Below are 19520 nucleotides of genomic sequence, written 5' to 3' on the forward strand. Positions count from 1 at the left end.
AAATCAGTACAATATTTCAAAGGTGGGGTAGTTGCCTTTCTACATTTACCACCGATGCTACATATTTGTACAGTGCAAGACTTTTCCAGATTGCTCAATAGTTGTCACTCAATTCCTCATGGCTGAGTGAAAGAAATTAACAGGTTTCAAGAGAATAACTAACATGATTTTATATCAAAGAAAACTTCAAATAATTTGCAGTTTAAGATTAAAAATGTCTTGATGCTGCTGTAACTATGAGAATTGCACCATGAATGAAAGCCACATTATGTCACTGCTAAGTTTCAGTGCAATGGCTAGATGTAATGCACCTAAACAAATGTGTAATGTGAGCAAAATACTAATATAGGACAGACATGCAAGATGGCGTAGGGCCTCTAGACACAACATTGTGGAGCTGACACGGAAATAGCTGAAAAAATGCCATGATCAGACAATACGTGTCTCTGCTTTACACAGTTTTCTCAAAGTCAGCTGGATAGTGGAATGTTGTGTTCTGGAATGCTGACAACATGGTGAAACAATAATTCACTTGGTTGTCACAGTGACTGTTTAAAACAATGTGACAATTAACAGTAAATCAACCTAGCACCCTTCATTTATCTTCTTTTCTTTCCCTCTCTCAGTTTTGCCACCCGATCATATCATATCAACAAAACTTAAAATGACTTTGCTTCAACAGATCTTGTTGGTCTTGTTTGAATATACACCATCCTGATTTAGCAAGTTATCCCTCTTATCAGTGCTCTCCCTTTGCTGCCCTATCCAGTCTTTATTTCAGCTCCAATCCAGTTATCTCTTTATATCCATCACCATAACAACCACAAATGTTCTGACAGATTTGCTGGCACTGCAGTGAGAGGTGAAGCCTCGGAGGGAAAGAGTGAGAGCGAGAGAAAGAGAGAGAGACAGAGCCACCCACCCACCCAAAAACCTTGCACCAATAAATGTACACTATGTTCCCAGATCATGTGAGATGTTTGATTTCCAATACAACCTTAAAATGCTCTCCTGACTCATACATTCATTGATATGTGTTTTGCACCTCTGCCAGCCCCGCAGTTCAGATTGCACTGTAGAGGTTATGAAACAGACACTGCCATCAAGAACAAACTGGTCAGTACAGGTTAATCTACTGTTCTAACAGATTGTCAGTCATCATAAAATCTACGTCAGTGGTTATGTTCAGACTAGCCCATTGTCGGTCAACACACAATATAAAAAACCGCAATTAATAACAAATACATTGGGTTAAGGTGATGTCTTTTTCTCACCAGTGAAATGCCACTGCTGTTACTAATTTAGTGTATTGTACTGAACATTAGGTGACCTAAAACTACAAGGAGGAGCATGTGGTACAAGAGCCCTTTAGCTGTTATGTAGTGGTCTGATCTGGGCTGAGTTGTGGTTATGTCCACAGCCCTACAGGAGCGATGCCCTCTTTAGTGCCCAGTGGAGGCAGCAGGTTCTCCTCACATAGAAACATCAGGGGGAAGTATACCAGCAGCCCTCGGACAGCCTTCAGCTCCTCTATGGCCTGGTCAGGGTCTGTATCGCAGAGGCGTTCCTTGCTGCAGTACTCCTTCAGGTCTCGCATGTTGTGGACCGTGTTGTGGGGCAGGCATTTGAAGACCTGTATCAGAGCAGGACAAAGGACAGGTAAGAAAATAGAAACTACACTGCCAGGAATAAAAAAGGCTAAAGATCATGCTTTATGATAGGCAATCTTTGGTTTCACTTATACCTTGTCATAAATGGTGGCATTCAGTTTAGCAGATTCATTCCAGACCAAGAAGAAGAAATCGTCACTGATTGGATCATTAATATTGATACTGGGGTCTGAAGAGGCTCCAACAAGAACACTGGTAAGGAAAATGAAATGGCAGTCAAAAGTTCAACAAGCATAGTGACATTATGGTTTCAAAGTTCTTAAATAAGAATGAAACTACATCGATTTTTCATAAGAAGAATTATTACTATTTTTGCACAAAATTGTCATCTGAGATGATTATCTTGAAAACCTGAAATTTATAGGTGGTTTCTCATTTGTTACCAGTTTGCATTTTGTAGCTGACAGTTCCCGGTACAAAAACTAAGCTAGTCTTTTTATGACAGATTGGTAGGTAATATATTCCCTTTAAAACTTCTAGAGGCCACGTCTAGAGGCGGTAACTGTTCATGGTCATACATACAGAATGTCATATCGGGAGTTACGTATCCTGTTCTGACCTGAAACACTCTTTGCGCAGAGCAAGTGTGAGGGGTCCTGCCTGATACTCTTCCCCTCCCATGATGGATGAGACCCTCTCTTCATCTTCCACAAACACTGCCAACTCACTATCTCTACTGCCCAGCATGCTGCGGTCGTTGATGTTGGCTGATCCTGGAACACAAGTGCAAGCATTTACAATCTGTTCTTTCAGAGGAATCATTCTTGTCAAACCATTATTCAAAACATGAGGCAACTATCAGAATGAAAAAAACAATGATATTGGAAGTGTCCTTAGAATGACTGCTGCTTTTCAGGTTTTCACTAGTTCAGTTCTTTGTAATATGTAAATTTGTTGTTCTGATATGGATTTGAAATTAAATGTTCGGCTTATATTCTATATAATATGAAATCAATTGTCAATCGTGAATTAAGTACAAAAAAGTGAAGACCCGAAAGCTGAAAAATCATAGGGTCTGTAGAATTCAACTTTGCAAACAAAACAGAGATTTAAGTCTTAAGTTTTATAGTTTCAACCCAGTTTAACATCATTAAGCTTATTGTGTAAATTTACAACCCTTAATATTTTCAACAAATGTTCATTTTGAATTAGCAGTAACTTAACACAGCTCCACTACGCTGTTAGGAAAACAGTATGAGTGAGATAAAATTACACAGTAACGCTACATTACATGCATGCATCATTTTCTTAAAATCCCTCACAAGTGTGAAGGCAATTTGTATCCAGTGCAGGAATGGTGGACTCCACCACCAAGAGTGATACTACGACATAGTGAGGTAATTACAGAATGTAGATAAATTGAAAGACTATTGCTGAAGAAATGACGACCAAAATTAGTGTCAAAAATGGGGTTTGATTTAATGAAAAACTTAAGGATTATAACTTTAAAGTTATTGAGACAGTTTATTTAATCTCAAAATAAGATCCTTACTATTCGTGCATCTTTTTAATACGCATACTGTGCATTGTCCTTCATTACTTGATCTTGCTCTCCCCTGGACACTATGCGTTGGTACACCCTTCTTAAGGAGCTTACATTTTCATCACACTTATCATCCTCATAATTATTCATTCTTATAAATAAATGTCCATATATTTGCTTTGTCCATTTATTTTTATTTTAACACAGTTACATTTGCTAATTTTGAAAGGTGCTATGAAACTAAAGCTAAAATGTATTGATTCACTTCGCTTTATAGCTACGTTGAAGGTCACGAATACATTCAAATGCAGCTCAATTATGACTCAAGGTCAAGTTGATAATCTATCTTTGAATGAGTTTGTACCAGTGGTGACTCACCAATGATATAGCAGCGGTCATCAGCAATGAGGGTCTTACTGTGAACATAGATGAGCTCTGTGACAAGTGACTGGGAGAGCTGAGAATGTGTTCTAAGGCCACAGAGTGTGATGTACTCTGTCCACTGGTCTTCAACTGGGGAGCAAGCCAAACTGAGATTATTCACAAGACGATATCATAAAAATACAGTGAAGATTTATTAAAAAATTCACATAGACATATGGTCTGCTAAAGTGGATGTGAAAAGAAGATGAGCAAGTAAAGGATGAAAATAGAGACTGGTGGGCAGATACCTAGTACCAGTAGCTTCAGTTTAAAGGAGCCATACCAGGAGAAAGAAAAAGACTCATGTTAAATAGGAAACAGGTGGTAATTTGTGTTGGTTAGTGGATTTTTCAATTGAAATGACAGCAGATACGTGACAGAAAACTCACTTTCACTAAGCCTTGACAGGATGGAGTGTTCCCCTCGGCAAATGGTCCTAGGACATTACAATTGCATTAAAATTAAGTAATGAACACAATAGAGGACAATAATATAACAACAAATCATACAAAATAATAAAACAATAGTTCAAATTCACAAAAGACTTGAAAATCTGATGGATGATTGCAAAAAGTGAGACCTTAATAATACTGCCATTCTGTATTCCATCAATAACAACAGGCTGACTAGACTTGTGATGCATTTTCACTTAATGCAGCTTTAATCTAATAAATCACTCAGTTATAATTATAAAACAAAAACCAGTAAGGTTCTTTCCAGTTGTACTTATGGCTGATAGAAACCCTTGCATCGTGCTATTAAACAGCATCCCATTAACAAATTACATAACATAATATTTAAATGATCTTAGCCACTTTTATCAAAGACATTAGAACTGGAGAAACAACCATTTCTTACCATAGTAATCACATAATTTTTGTAATGCGTTACAATATCCAGTTTTTGTTGAAGCCATTTTACCTGTATGTGAAGTGCAGAATAGCTTGGATGGCATTTCCACCACCTGCACTGATGTCTCCCTCAAATCCAGGAAGCAGAGGAATCACCACAAACACTCTGTACTTCTTCTGCTCTCTGCAGTAAGACACAATGTCAGCATGTACACTGTAATGTATACCATGTATATTCTTTAATCATTCATACAAGTTGACTGTTCATTTCACTCATATTTCTACTCTATTTTTTGATTTGTTTCACTTTTGTAACTTCAAGGTTCAAGAAGGTGTGAATTAAAAAATGAATGAAGCGCCACATAAATCTGGCTAGTAACTCCAACCAGACCTGTGTGCACGCAGGATTCGCTTCACAATTGCATCCCCGATCCCGTTATGGACGGTCTTCCCGTCGGCACAGCTGATGAAGAACTGGTTCTAAGGGCAGAGAGAAGGCAGATAGTGGCTTGGTACGAGGTTAGGGCTAAAACAGGCAAGTAGCTGGCAGGGAAGGGAGCGAGCTATGACTGCATTCAGACTCATGAAACCTCATGATTACACACATATTGGCCACAGGTGTGAAATTAATGATTCAAATGGAATGTAAGTAAAAACCACAGGCAGTAAAGTCATAAATCAAGGGAGGCCAATGCATACTTCAAAAGTAGACTAACATGAATGAAACAAATGCACTGCATCTTTCCAACATTATGCAATTTATAAAAAACAGAACCCATTCTTAGATGATGCTACTAAAATGATTTGATGTTACAGTGGCATTTTTTTGCCAGGGCTGCCCCTTGATTGTATCAGTGCCATCACGAGGAGGAATTTGGAAGCACAACACTGATTGCATTGGGATTAGTCTGTTTAAATGTAAAATAAATCATTAAAAAACATACACAGACATGTTGTCTGTCCATAGCTGGGGCGTTCCTGCATTACCTCAATGTAGATGTAGTGCTCGCTGTTCTCAATGGTGTGGATGTAGGCGTTCAGAATTGAGTTCTCACAGGTTCCAGCTGACCATCGATCGGCAGAGCGCAACACCTGAGAGAATGACATGCAAAAAAAAACACTCTCTGTTATTGGATACATGGTGTAAAGCATATTTTTCAGAACATTCCAGAGGAAAGATCTCACATTTTTGCTTTTACTACACTAACTTCTGTCACCACTGTTTTTTCCTAAGGTACGCACACTACAATCTTACCGTAAGACATGTCTTCTTTTTCTTAACTTATGTCATCCATTAAATCTAAACATCCATGTGTTAGTGTACGAAAAATTTTCTGCACTTGTAACTAAACATACGTGAAAATTGAAACTACTGCATTCATTTTTGTAGTAATTTAAGTTTGCGTTGCATTGAGCTTGCTCTTTGCATTAATTTCTACTCAATTTACAAAGATGGTTAGTTTGGGGACTGTAGCTCCAACAAAACACACACACCAAAAGGGGAGAAAACCTGTTTGTAGCTCTAACACACTGCCCCAGAAACCTGAATAAGGGAGCAAATTAGGGTTACATGCCACCTCCTTCAATACAATAAGAAAATACAGACATCAAAAGCTATTGTTTCCACACATTCACTGTCTGAACACTTTGAAACCACAGCATATGATGCAGAGTGACAATAAGTTTGCTGATAGTAAGAAAATATTTGGAACCGTGCAGGACTGAATTGTTTCTTACATGTGATATACACTGTTTTACCTTCCCTTTTCCAAACAACTTTATTAGCTATAGTGCCAGGTCTGTGTTTTTCAGTTTGTTTTGCAATTATTCTGTCCTCTAGTTCACAAAAACTGATGAATGCATCTTAACAAAGTTGCTACAATAAAAATCTTAAGCATTGTTTTGATAGTAAATTAAAACAGAGAATAATAGCTTCTTTCTAAGGGTAGTTGTGTTTTTAATGCTGGTGCTCATAATCTGGACTAAAATTCCCTTGAGTCGCCTGTTGCAAATAGGATGCTTCAACTTGTCCTCCCTCCCTGTCCTTGGCCGTACATTTGTTTTCTCTGGCTTTACTGAACAGGATAAACATGTTGGAGGAGATTTTGTTCCACAAGCTTTACTCTTGTTCCACCATCTGCCACAGCAAAAAACTCTGAATACTTTAGCTGCATTTCAAAAGCCAAAACAGTGTCTCTTTGTTGTACTGTAAATAAACCCATCTGATTTTGTGCTAGATCTGACTTGGTGTCACACAATGTAAAATGCAGAGTAGAAGCCAGTAGGGGCCTTCAATCCCCTTGGCATTGGTCTTGTTTGTTTGAAGTAATTACAGTCATTTCACTAATTTCTCTACATTAATATTGAGATGATCAGCAGCATGGTTTCTATTATAAATGCAAAATGTGTGGATTTATTGTGCTCTCTACTGCTTTGTGACAAATGGGAGTTCAAGGTTTCCAATCCTGATGTTGTCCTTCTGAAAGGCCTCTTTAAAAGATTCAAGTGGAACCTGTGGCTTGTGTGACACAAAAGTCTCTTTCCTACACGTACATGAGCCATGCTATAAATACTAGTTCTCTGTCATCGTGGATGTTAAGGACCTGGGGTTGATTTTCTCTGCAGGATACTTTAGTTTCTGGCTGGCTTTGGTGTGAAGCCTATCTCTGGTGATCTCCTCAATGAAAGCCTGATTTATCTGATTTAATGCTAACCTCTCGTTGGAACAGTCTTTATATAATGGACTGAGGGCAAAAAAGCACTGCAATACTCAGATAACTGACCCTGGCAGTGTGACAAGTCTAGAGTAGTAGTGTTTCTTTTGCACTGCTACAAACCAACTCTTTTGTGTTTACTGATAGTCTATTGTGTGCATTTGTTAATTAACTTATCAATGTTTTAAAGTTAGATAGCATTCAAATTATCCAGCATAAACTGATTGTTAAGATTCCATTTTTTTTTTTGTGTTTTCCTGATGAAATACCACACAACGTTTTGCGCAGGTGCTGCACAGATATTGACTTAAGCTGCGGTGAATGTGTGTGAGTGTGTGGATAAATACCTGCACTTTGGCTTTCTTGGACCCAGGCACAGTGAATGAGAGTGAGTCAGCAGTACACTGAGACTTGGGAAGAAGGTAAGGGTAAAAGTCATCCTTGTATTTGTTTTTGAAGATCTAGAGAAGAGAAAAAAAAAAAGAATTGAAGCCAGATTTTTGCTCTTCCTGTTAGTTATGTTTCCTGCAGGACTACCTAAGTTATATTTTCATATGTCAGTAGTGTAACATAGTAGAAGTTGTGGAAAACAGCCCATTCTATACCTCTTAATATCTGCTTTTCAATAGTTAGGGTATAAGATACGTTAAACTGAAGCTTGTACATTTGTAGAATCATTTCCATAGCTGATTCCAGCAGAGCATTAATGTCTAAATCTCTGAAATGGTGAAGATGTTTACAATATTATGCCAACCGACAGATATTCAGGTCAGAACTATGACAATAAAGCCCAGATAGCTTTAAAAAGTCAGAACTCTCCTTTTAGTCTGACCTTGGTGAAGTTCCAGCGCTGGATGAAGTGTCGGGCTACATCTCTGGCAGCTCTGCCATGAATAGCTGCACACAGATCACGCCACGGCATGCGAGGAACTTGTGTACGGTTGATGTTATCTGAAAAAATATGAAAGCATCCTTTCAGCTTCCTATTCAGAGACTCTCAGTGTTTTTGCATCTCTGTGTGTGTGATACTTAAGGAGATTTGGTAATGAACCTTCAAATGGTCTGTCCAATTGGACCCAGTCTTTCCTGATAAAGTTGCTGTAGTCTTTGCCAAGCCACAGTTTAGTGTTGCCAGACAGACACTCAGGGTCCTGCTCTGCTTGCTTATCTGGTTCAGATGGTTTTGGACCATCAGCTACACCATTATCCTGGTTAAAAGAACCATCCGTTAGCATGTAGAGGGAGTGTGAAAGCACACTGGTTCATAAACTGCTGTGAACACATTCATGCTTGATCAGTGGCGATCAAAAAGCTAAAAAGGTGGTTTCAGCACATTCTTACTCCTGCATCTCCCTTTGACTCCTCCTCAGTTACACTGATGGACATATCTGTCAAACCCAGGTCAGTTAGCCGGTACTGGCTGTCATCCCACCTCCCAAAGGCCAGGTCCAGCCCCCCGACAAAGGCGACTGTTTGGTCAATAGCCACCATCTTTTCATGGTGAGCCCATAGGAACACCACAGACGACACATGGTCAGGGTGTCGCATTACCTGATGCATGTAAAAGGGGCAAAAGTGAGGTTAAAACGTGAGATGAGGTCTCTGGTAATTGTGTAGCCATTCTCTGTGTATCAAATTATGCAGAAGAAATGACAGACCTTGATGTTTGGGTGCATATTCATAAGAGTCCTCTTGCTGTGCTCACTATTGATGCCAAGTGCTAGCTCTACCTCTTTGTACAGCAGAACACACACTTTGACTCCTTGTTCCTGACGGAAAAGGTTCAAAGAAAGGTGACGCCATGTGAACAAAAAAAAACTACACGGGTAATGTGAGCTTTGAAAATCATTCAAATTCTTAAAAAGGGAACGAGGCAGGGAATCCTTACTGCTTTGCGTTTGAGTATCTCATCCAGGCGCCAGTAATCATCAGTCGCTGGTCTCTTTAGGAACACTTCAGGGCTGAGCCTGAGAGAAACGACATATAACACTTCCTCATTTTTTTTACATTTTTCTCATTAGTAATATGCTTCATCTGTAGCTAAAATATTGGAATGGTGCATTTACATGGAACTTTTTGTTTGGTAAAACGAAGCCTCGTCACTGAACCCAGATCTTGCTTAAACTTACCACCAGTCTGTGATGAAGATTTCCTCCTTGGCTTGTTCAAGAGCATCAGCCAGGTCTGCAAAGTAGCGACTTCCATTCACATACCTTCAAACAATATCAATACACCGCAAATTTTAGCAAATAAGGACAAAAATGGAAGACAGACAGTTGTAAATCTAAGGTAGACTACATATCTGACCATTTAGTCAGTGTATTCTTGCGTGGTGGAGCAAACCCCTCAAAGCGTTGCACTTTGAGAAAGTCAGAGGATTCTGCCAGCCTGTTGATTTCATGACTCCACCAATGAGCTTGTCTATAGCTGCTGCACTTGATGATCAGACTCCTGAACAAAAAACAAACATGCAATCTGTGTATCGCAACCACAACATAACCCCAGATTTACAGTATGCTCTACTCCCGAGTACATAGGCAAACACATAGCTGACCTACCGAGCGAAGTTCTCAATGCAGACTCCATATTTAGTGTCTGTGTAAGCACGGCCTACTTTCACTTTGAACTCTGGGTCAAACAGCAACACAAAGTTAATGCAGCCCTTGTCACGATTCATATACATCAGGAAGGAGTCTTTCACCACCAGCCAACGGCGTGACCAGCGGAAACAGAACTGATGATGGCCAATGCAGTTCAGGCCTTGGATCCGGTGGCCCCCTGACCTCTTGAAGATGGGCCCCTCCCTGAGACAAATTGACAGTTGTTGCACAATAAACCTCTACCATGAACTAAGTCAATTCCCCAATTTCCCTTGTATCTCACACGCTCTCAAGAAGTTTGCTTACAAGCCTTTGGGTCCCAGATCAGTAATGAAGGAGAGAGCACTGACAGAGAGGAATTCCAGCTGAAAAGAAGACAAAAGGACAATGTAAACATGCTGCATGACATCCACTTTGTGTGTGTGTTATGTATGTTTGTTTTACATATCTATTACCATGCTGTGATCATTCCTACAGAATGTGTTCTCCAGCAGACCATTCAGGTACTCTTCAAGGTATTTCTGCAATAGAAAAGGAGATAAAACTCTGAAACATCAGTCTGAGTGTCAAAGTCTTTTGTGCATGTGGGTCAGTGAGACTGCCTGAAACTGTATGAATTTTATTAAATGAAATTAAATGTTTATTTGGTGTAGAGCAGATGTGTAACAATATATTTACCATATAATTTACAATATTATTACAATAAATATCGGGTGTAAAAACAAAAAAAAAGTGCTTTTTGCACAAAAAAGTGGCACAGTATTTCCTTGTGATATCAATAGAATAACTCCGTACTATGATATTAGGTTAATAAGTATGTTAAAAATAAATGAATGAACTGATGATCAGCCTGAACAAGAGCTCCAGTTCCAACCAGAGCAAAACAAGAGCCCTTATCTTATTACAATTTTTTTTTTTTTTTTTTTGCTTTATATGAGTTCTTTGAGAACACCAATCTTCTTCTTTAAATAAGATACATTTTAAAACCTTGCCACAATTCTAGATACACCACGTGTGTGCATTCGAAGAAGTAGATACTGTATATATGATACCATTTTGCTGGAGGTCCTTCTGGTCCGTTCAGTACCATGCAGGCTGGGCATTTCCTCCGACATAGCTCTCAGCTGATGCCTCTCCTTTGCAAATCTTCGAGAGAAATTTGAATATTCAAAATACTCAGTACTCAGAGAAATCTGTAAATAAAAACTCAAAGCAACTCATCACTCAGATTTCGACGGCACATCTCCCAGAGTGAGAGGTGGAGTTGCATGATTAATATAAACAGATTGGTACACCAACCTTCCCAGAGGCAGCAAGTGAATCATCATCCTGTGTTTGTAAAGGTCTCGATGCAGCTCCTGAAAGTGCTTGTACTTCCTCTTCACTGTCCAGTGGAAATTACCATGTGTTAGCCGCACAGTGTACAGGGTGCCTACATGGACCTGGATGGACAGTATTGAAATGATGTACATAAATACAGCATTTACTGAATTTTAAATTACTTATTTACCAAAGTATTGACTTTATCACACAAATTCTTACTTCAGTAGTTACAAGGAGTCACAAATGACTGTTTAAATAAACCTTTTTAACAACCTGGGTCCATCTTATCAGTTATTGCGACATTTTCCTCACAAATTTTGTTAATGAAATCTGGGTAACACCAGTAGCTACAACTTTACCTCAATGTCCAATAGGGCAAAATTCATAAGAGGTTAGACAGCCAGACAGGTTTACTGATAAACCACTTATTTGAAAGTAAGGAACGAAAGTTAACACACCCAAAGTACCAGTTATAGTTGTCCTCTGCACTGTAAAACTGCAGATAGTATGAACAGTAGAACAAAATTAAAACCAGAAAGTAGCTCTTCCAGATCTAACGGACGTGTACACCGAATAGTTCGGTTAACTTAATACTCATTTTCTTCACATAAGTAGTTTGGACAATATGGTAATATGTGGGCTTGCTTAAAAGAGAATTTTGAGTTTCTATTTTCCATGACATGCATGTCTTTGGACAGTGGGAGGAAAATCAGAGCATGAGGATACTAAGACATGGAGAGGATATACTGACTGAGCCACTGAGTTACTTTGTATAAAATGCAACATGTGTTGCTTCTCTTGGTCCATACTGATTAATATACCATTACACAATTTGTGTTTTTAAATGTAAATACCCATATAGAAATGTAGTGTGAAAATTCAAATTGTGAATGTAGATGTGTCATAGCTATAATGTGGGCTCCAAATTACCCAAATGTTTGTTAGATGAGGTCCCTGATTGCTCCAGGGGGCTCAGCAGTAAAGTCAGGCATAACACCGACTTCCTCAGACACTCTCAACACTATACTCATCTGTTCAGCCCTAAAACTCCATCTACACTCCACATAAAAGCAACTCACTATATGATTTCCAGCCTACCTCTCTATCTGAACAGCAGTAGGCTAATATAACAGCTAACCCACCGCTCAAAGTTCAAACACCCACACAGAAGTTCAACAACGACAAAATACAGGGACAGCTGACTGTTAAGACCTGAAACAAACTGTTCATAAGTTTAGCAATAAAGTTTAATATGCTGTTTTACTACTCTCACAGATTTTATATGACATAATGTCATTATGGTAAAGCAGAGTCAAGTATAACTTCAGGGTGTTTTCAGCCAAGCTTGAAAATAACAATGAAATCAGATGTTAAAAAGTGATCATGTGTATTTCATAAGTTGGTCTATAAGATGTTAAATAGTAGAAACTGTTTCGATAGGGTTATCAAGAGTGGCTAATTAAAGATAAATGTGTGTGCTTTGACTTCAAGCTCATCTAAAACCTTCTATAAATACTAGTTCCCCTTTAACAACCACTAAAAGAAAAAATGTAAATGATTTTACATGTACAATAAAAAAATTACCTTCGAGCGAGTAGTGTATTTCTCTGTGTTGTCCACCTTGCATGTAATAGGAATACCAGGCATTAAGTAAGGTACACCCGCCTCCTTTATTTCCACAAGATGATGCACCACCAGGAAAGGACGGCCATCTGTCATTTGGAAGATTAGAACATTTTAAAGTCTTCTGATACAATCAGTAGAGGTTCTCAATAGGCAGCTTGTACTAAAAGTTGAATGTGTTTCTTACCACTGCTGGACATGAGGCAGTCTAACTCATCTGATCTCAGATTGTGGAGGTCGTGCGAGAAGCGTCTTCTGCCCAGGTTAGGTGCTGTCGAGCTCTGAGCCGCTGGCTCGATCACATACTCTGGACTGGCCATCGCACAGTTGTTGCAAGTGCCACCTGCCCTGGTGCAAGAATAAAAGAAAAGGGATATTTACATTTACAGCCCAGAGCTTGTTCATCTTGTCTCCTCTAAGGTGCACTACACTAGCATGCAGGAGAAAACTACTGACCAAACAAATGTGAAACTGAGACCACTCTCTTTAAACACACCACAGTAGATTGAGATTTAAAGTCAGAAACCTGACATTGGCAGTATTTCAGCACCTCAAAAAATAAAAAACTATGAAGTAATTCAGTATTCCAGTAAAGGCAAAAGTGCAATATTTTGCAAGGAGCAGTATGACTTAAAAAATAGTAACTCCACAGACTGCAAATTTAAGGTTTTAGCTTCATAAATTAGATAAGAAAAATTATCTTTTCATCATATTATATTGTATATATATATATATATATATTATAATCCTTAGAGGAAATCAGCCTATATCCTCTCTATAAATGGCTTCATAATGTCTAATTGAAGAGTCTGCTCACAGTAAATGGTCTATGCCGACAGCACTTTTCTGTATGCTAGTGTATCTACAGTTCAGCTTGCTGTTCATCAAAATGTCAATCCTATTTACACTTAGTCAGTTTATTTATATGTTTGTTGATATGGAATATTTTAAAACTAGGAAAATGAGATGGCTGAAGTCATTCGAAAGGTACATCTCTTTAATATTTTTTCATCTGGAGCAATATATTAGCAGCTTGCATAGCAGCAGTAGTGTTTGTAAAAGTAGCAGCAGAAGCAGCAGCACTAACAGTTGCATTAGCTATACTGTGTAGCAGTAACGACAGCAATAGCAACACCAGTAGCATTAGAAGTAGTTTTAGGAGCAGCAGCAGTACTGAAGGCAACAATGCAGTAGCAGCATTCCTAGCATTAGCAGTCACTGTCGCCATACAAGAGCCCGATGTATTAGCACAACTCTTTCTGGAGATGTAGTTGAAATTTCTGAAGAAGCTGAAGAGTTAGTGAAATAATCTGACAATGCATGCAGGACCTTAAAGTGAATCGAATCCTCAAAGAGAGCGACATATCATGATCACACAGAAAGAGGCATTCAAGTACAACTCAGTAGCACAGTCAACAACACACTAAGTAAAGTTAGAATTTTCACTGTTAAAATGGCAAAAACAGAAAGCCTTCATATACCGCAGGCATCTTGTTTACCTGTAGATCAGGTCATCGACATTGTGAAATACGAGAAGTCTGAGAAGGGTGTGTGTCAACCCTTTGGAATATCCTGTGGGTAGATGTCTTTGAATCACTGAATGTTTCCTGGGCAACGAGGAAATGGGGAAGGAAAGTGTGTGTGTGTGTGTGTGTGTGTGTGTGTGTGTGTGTGTGTGTGTGTGTGTGTGTGTGTGTGTGTGTGTGTGTGTGTGTGTGTGTGTGAGAGAGAGCAAATGTGTGTGTGTGTGTGTGTGTAAGATAAGGACAAAACATCTAAGAACTACATTCAAATCCTAAAAAAAGATATCAAAAATTGAACGCCCAGCAGATTAAGGCAAAAAACAACAGAGCAAACATCAATCTTTAATTATAATTTTTGATGACATTGCAAATAAAAACTGTTACAACTATTGTTGTCTATGAATTACTCAGTGCCTTTTTTGTTTCACGACAGCATTATGGCTGATCTTAATTTGCTTTGTTGTGCATGTACTGTTTTCTATGGTTAGCACTACTTGAAATAATAGCCAGACAAATGTTTTCAATAAAGTACTTGCCAGATTGCATCACTTATACTACACTGAATTACAGAATATCTTGTTAAAAAAATATACAGTATGTCCACCAACCAACACTTAACAGTGACTAAAACCTACTGTAATTACGTGAATGTCTGCACATTTTAAACTAACTTCATGGTGCGTTTAAAAAAAAAAAAATAGGTCATGAAATGGGAGCCTGTCCAGAGCATTTCCCATCTGCCCATTGCATGCAAGAGAAACAAAACGACAACACAAGAGCCTGGCTAGGAATAAGCATTCAAAGGCTGGGGTAATACTGAGCATTGGGTGGGTGCAAAGGCAACACCATCGAAATGCATGAGGAGTGGCAATAAAAACAAAGGACAAGTGATATATGACTGTGATAGAAAACTAAAATAAAACAATAGTCAGTAATACAGTACTGGGACCATTCAGCTCATTGAAAATTTTGTGGCTTCTAAAAAAGGTAGGATCTTCTGATTTAGTTAAAGCAGCCTACCGTGATCACAAATCCTCAAAGTTTCCTCAGAGCTAATTGCTGATGTAGTGTAACTTAACCCAGTCAGCACCTCAGTTTGAAAACATCAACAGTGAGCTACAGTAGGAGGAATCTTTTTTTGATTTGGACAACATTACTTTGGAAATCTACCCCCAGTACAGCACATCCCACTGGCTGTGTAAAATATAACAAGCAATGAATAACACTGAGGAGATGAATTCAGGTAAAAGCCATAATGTTTCATTGGCCTTGCTTTTTAAATCGACACCAGTCACAGATGAAGAGATGTGACAGACATGACAAGACGGTTTCATGGCCAGCAACTCAGTCACAGAAGACTGACAATTAATTAATTAACACACTGCTCATATTTGAGGTTTTATGTGTACATATGTAAGTTTGTTATGGGTCACTGCTCTGTATAGTAAAGACTGAATTTCTTAAGTACTATGCATTGGTATCTCAGTTATTTCCTTCATAACAAATAATTGTATAAATATTTTAACGTAGTGTTTTGACATGTATGTATTTTTCCCATGTAAAAGTTATTAGGTTATTACAAATGCTAAAAAACATTCATTTGAATATCCATCATCTGGTACAGAGCATAATTAATTCCCATTAGGACCAGTCCTCACCAGTTGTTGCTGTGATACCAAAGAAAAGAACAAGTTATATTTTAATTGCTATAAAACCCATGTTAAGGCCATTTCTAATTTGACTTTTTTTCAGAGATATTTCTGCACTTTTTCCATCCATCCTTTTATTGTTTCCACTTGTAATCCTATTTCTTTTTTAGACCGTTGAGCCATGTACCCTGACATTAAACCCTGTCATTTAAATTCACTTCCAACTGTTTGTTGAGACGGATATGTTGGCAAAACAACGGTTCGCCCAATAAGGTTTCCGTTCTGTTGATCTTTTCCTCCTCTGCTCAGTCTTTACAGGCAGATGAAAATCTAACTCATACTTGCCACTAAGCACACGTAATGTGCAGCACACAGGTGTGCGTGAGAAAACTAAATACTGTTCAAAGTAAAGTAAAACTGGGACCATTCTCTTCAAACAGGCCGCAGAAGATTGACATTATCTGGAAAAATGTTACATTTACCCTTAAAGGCAGAGAGGTCTAGGGTTGGCTTAACAAGAGTTTATTTTTATTTTTGCTCGCTGGACTGAACCTTTGTCTATACTATTCACTCAGGTTTCCTACCGGTGAAATATGACACTACACCCACTCAGGGTCCTCTACAACACAGGCCAGATTCGCCATAAAGGAGTGCTTCTACTGAAAGCCATATCTTACACACCAAGCAGTCATGTCAGCACAGCATCAACGGTCCTTGTTCTACAAACATTTTTGAATTTCGTGCAGTTTTGACCGCAGCTGGAAATTTTTTTGACTGATAGTTGAAATTCTCACCTTGCTGTGATGATGTTGGAGTGCACTCAGGGTGTGGTCAGTGCACCCTTACATCACTGCTTGGGTGTGGTTACAGGTGAAACTGAGCATCTGCGTGCAACAGACTTGAAACTTTGACCAGAAGAGGTCAAGTAAAACAAGGCTCTTTAGCTTGGGAAAGTTACTCTTAGAAGAAAGCTTCGGTTGCACAGAGGATTACATTTCCTGGTTTCGAGCCATCACAAAATGGCTCAGTTTTATTAATTTATTCTGCAGTTTTTCAAAGTTGCCATGAGTAGACCTCTCACATGTCTGAATATGATCTGACTGATTCATTGAACTGCTTGAAGGGCATCATGTGTCTAACTTCTAAAATGTTGAGAAACTTCATAAATTACACCTCAAGCAGAGCTAATTTCTTATGATAGGGGCAGCGAGTTAAATGCCGTGAAATATCGATTTCAAAAATGAAACTTTCTATAAACAAACACAAATGTTTATATTCCCTGCTCTAGGTAAAAGTTATGGGTTTTTTGTTTTTTTTTTTGCGTAATTTACCTGATCTTTTAGAAACAACATATATGCACGGGACCATTAAGAACATAGTGAACAAAATATAGAGGACCAGACTCTGAGACGTTCAATGGAAGGACGGGGTCTGCGTATGTCAATTCCTACACGACTAAAACCACATTCCTGTGTTGGCATCGGACTTCCCCGAAACTCCACGGTGTGCTCTAAAACAGAAGTTCTTCCTGAGTGAGTCAAAGTTTTTTCTGGGGGGGGGTTTAACGCAATACGGACTTGAGTCACAATCTCTGTAGGGTGTAAACCTTTTGAACTGAGAGCTGATGGGAGTCTGGATAGGGCGTGTGGTGTGCTGCCACTCCATCAGATTAAGTGATACACCCCGAGTCTGTGCGAGCCACTTTCTCGCACCACCGAGGCAACACTGCTTAGCTTTAAAGCCCGTTTCACCCCCTGGATCTCCGGATATCAAGATTATTCTGGCTGTGGAGGCAGAAAACGCTGGAGGCTAAGCTTTGTCGTCTCCACCCTTTCCCTGGTTTCCTACTGCTCCGCATTCCACAAAGTAACTACACCTCAGTATACAAAACTATGCCTTTAAGAGTCAGCCGACGAAATTGGCAAGGGTGTTTACCTACGCAGGCCCGAACAGGGTACTTACTCTCAGTTCAAACGTAGCCACGGCTCCGCGCAAACCGGCGTTTTTCAAGCGAGGCAAAGTCATGCACATACGTTCAAGCTAAAGATACTCTGTCATCGTATTCAGCACAGTGTTACAAGCGGGAGTTAGTGTACTCCCCGTGGGTGATGCACACTTTAGTCCCTCCCATTGGGTGTCCAGCGGAACAGAGTGTGAGGAGAGGAGATTTTGAGCTGAGGCTCCTGCAGCTTTTGTCATACGCAATGGACTTATATTTTTAAACAGAGTTTCCAGCAAAATCTCTGGGTAAATTGTACGTGGTGAAACTAACCAGCGCGGCTGTTTTCCCATATCTGTGCAGCTGTGCAGGGAGCAGACCGACCGGCGTGGATCGGACCGAGGTCTGTGCTGCAGCGTCAGACAAAACATGGACACAGGGGACATGACAAGTCGGGACTGGGTGCCATCGGGGGGAACACACACACACACACACAGGAATGCGCGGACGGGGAGGAGAGAGGCGTGGTATTGATCTGTATTTTAGCTTAAACGTCAATTACGGAAAAATCCAGAGCGACATTTCCGGTTAGCAATTTCAACACCCATTCAGCCGAGGTAGCAAAAATCCAGCACGATTTTTTTTTTTTATTTAATTTTTTTTTTTTTTTTTTTTTGTCTAAACACCGAGCTCGCCTGTGATTTATAATTTTAGAAGCAATCTTGTACTTTGTAGAAGGTTATTTTCGTACACAAAAAAAACATAAAAACGGCGCAAGCTTCGGGTGCTTTTAACGTTATAGAAATGTAGCTACACCGGAAGCACTATAGCTAAATTAAGCTCAAGCTCTTTACAAGACGAAGTACGAAAATGACACTTTTACAGGGCAGGACCTGGTGTATTCATATTTAACCGAAAACAGTTAAAGACTGTAATAGTTGCGTTTAAACTACGCCACCACGTACAGGCAGGAGAAGCAGACTGACAACCGCTCTGTGAAAGACGTGATGCTAACTGGCCTAGATCTGGATCGTGATTTGCATGTCACTAGCCTGTCGCTGACCGTATGAAGTATTTCCAACCAGACCTTTATCTGAACCGAAAACTGAACTACGAGTGATTTATTTTTTTTTTAATTCATAAAATAGTTCAATTTTTTGATGGACTGCCCCAACCCTGGTTAAAACTTCAGACAACCAGAATTTATTCTGCAACAGGTTCCCAGAAAATATAGTAATAATATGACTGTTGCATGTTTGTCAGGACGTAGGCCTACTTACAGTATTTTATTGAACATTATACTTGCTATATCTAAATGGGATACTGTTGGCTAATTCTCCTGACTCTGTTTTTCTGTTAATGTTAAAACTGCATTTTTTATTTATTTTTTTTGTCATTACCAGTGCCAGAAGTGGAGGGCCTCTCTTTATCTTCCTCCCCTGAGGTTTCTCAAAATTTTCCCCCTTATGTGGTAACATCTGTTTTCCTCTTAATTAGTTTGTGGACCTGTCCGCTCCACGAGACATATTGCACATGATATTGGGCTTTTCTTATTTTTATAACACTCACTTATTTTTGAGAGGAAAGTTTTGACTGAGGTGGACTGGTAAAGTGAAGAATAATCAGATATAAGTAAATACTTACAAGATATAAGTAAAAACTAAATAATCTGAAAGTCGAAGACAATTTAGACAATTTACAACTATGAATGATCAATTATGA

The 19520-nt window shown here is 39.1% G+C and overlaps 1 protein-coding gene across 3 annotated transcripts; it reads right to left on the minus strand.

The window, feature by feature from the left end:
* Positions 1–5: 5 nt before the first annotated feature.
* On the minus strand, positions 6–18201 carry pld2 (phospholipase D2). 3 transcript variants are annotated; one of them, XM_040150256.1, is made up of 25 exons: positions 17822–18013; positions 14187–14259; positions 12875–13035; positions 12649–12776; positions 11041–11183; positions 10794–10887; positions 10197–10262; positions 10048–10106; positions 9700–9945; positions 9449–9592; positions 9271–9354; positions 9030–9108; positions 8800–8910; positions 8483–8692; positions 8193–8349; positions 7974–8092; positions 7489–7602; positions 5415–5519; positions 4819–4907; positions 4498–4611; positions 3966–4012; positions 3532–3666; positions 2230–2383; positions 1745–1862; positions 6–1633 (listed from the first exon to the last, which is right to left on the minus strand). In XM_040150256.1, the coding sequence occupies exons 3-25, from the start codon at positions 13005–13007 to the stop codon at positions 1409–1411; spliced, it is 2874 nt and encodes a 957-aa protein (XP_040006190.1). In that variant the 5' UTR covers positions 13008–13035; positions 14187–14259; positions 17822–18013; the 3' UTR covers positions 6–1408. The 3 variants fall into 3 exon arrangements, with proteins under 3 accessions (XP_040006190.1, XP_040006187.1, XP_040006188.1); XM_040150253.1 differs by lacking the exons at positions 14187–14259; positions 17822–18013 and adding an exon at positions 18132–18201; XM_040150254.1 differs by lacking the exon at positions 14187–14259.
* Between the last annotated feature and the right edge of the window lie 1319 nt (positions 18202–19520).

Source organism: Xiphias gladius, chromosome 17 (genome assembly GCF_016859285.1).
Source record: "Xiphias gladius isolate SHS-SW01 ecotype Sanya breed wild chromosome 17, ASM1685928v1, whole genome shotgun sequence".
Lineage (NCBI taxonomy): Eukaryota > Metazoa > Chordata > Actinopteri > Istiophoriformes > Xiphiidae > Xiphias > Xiphias gladius.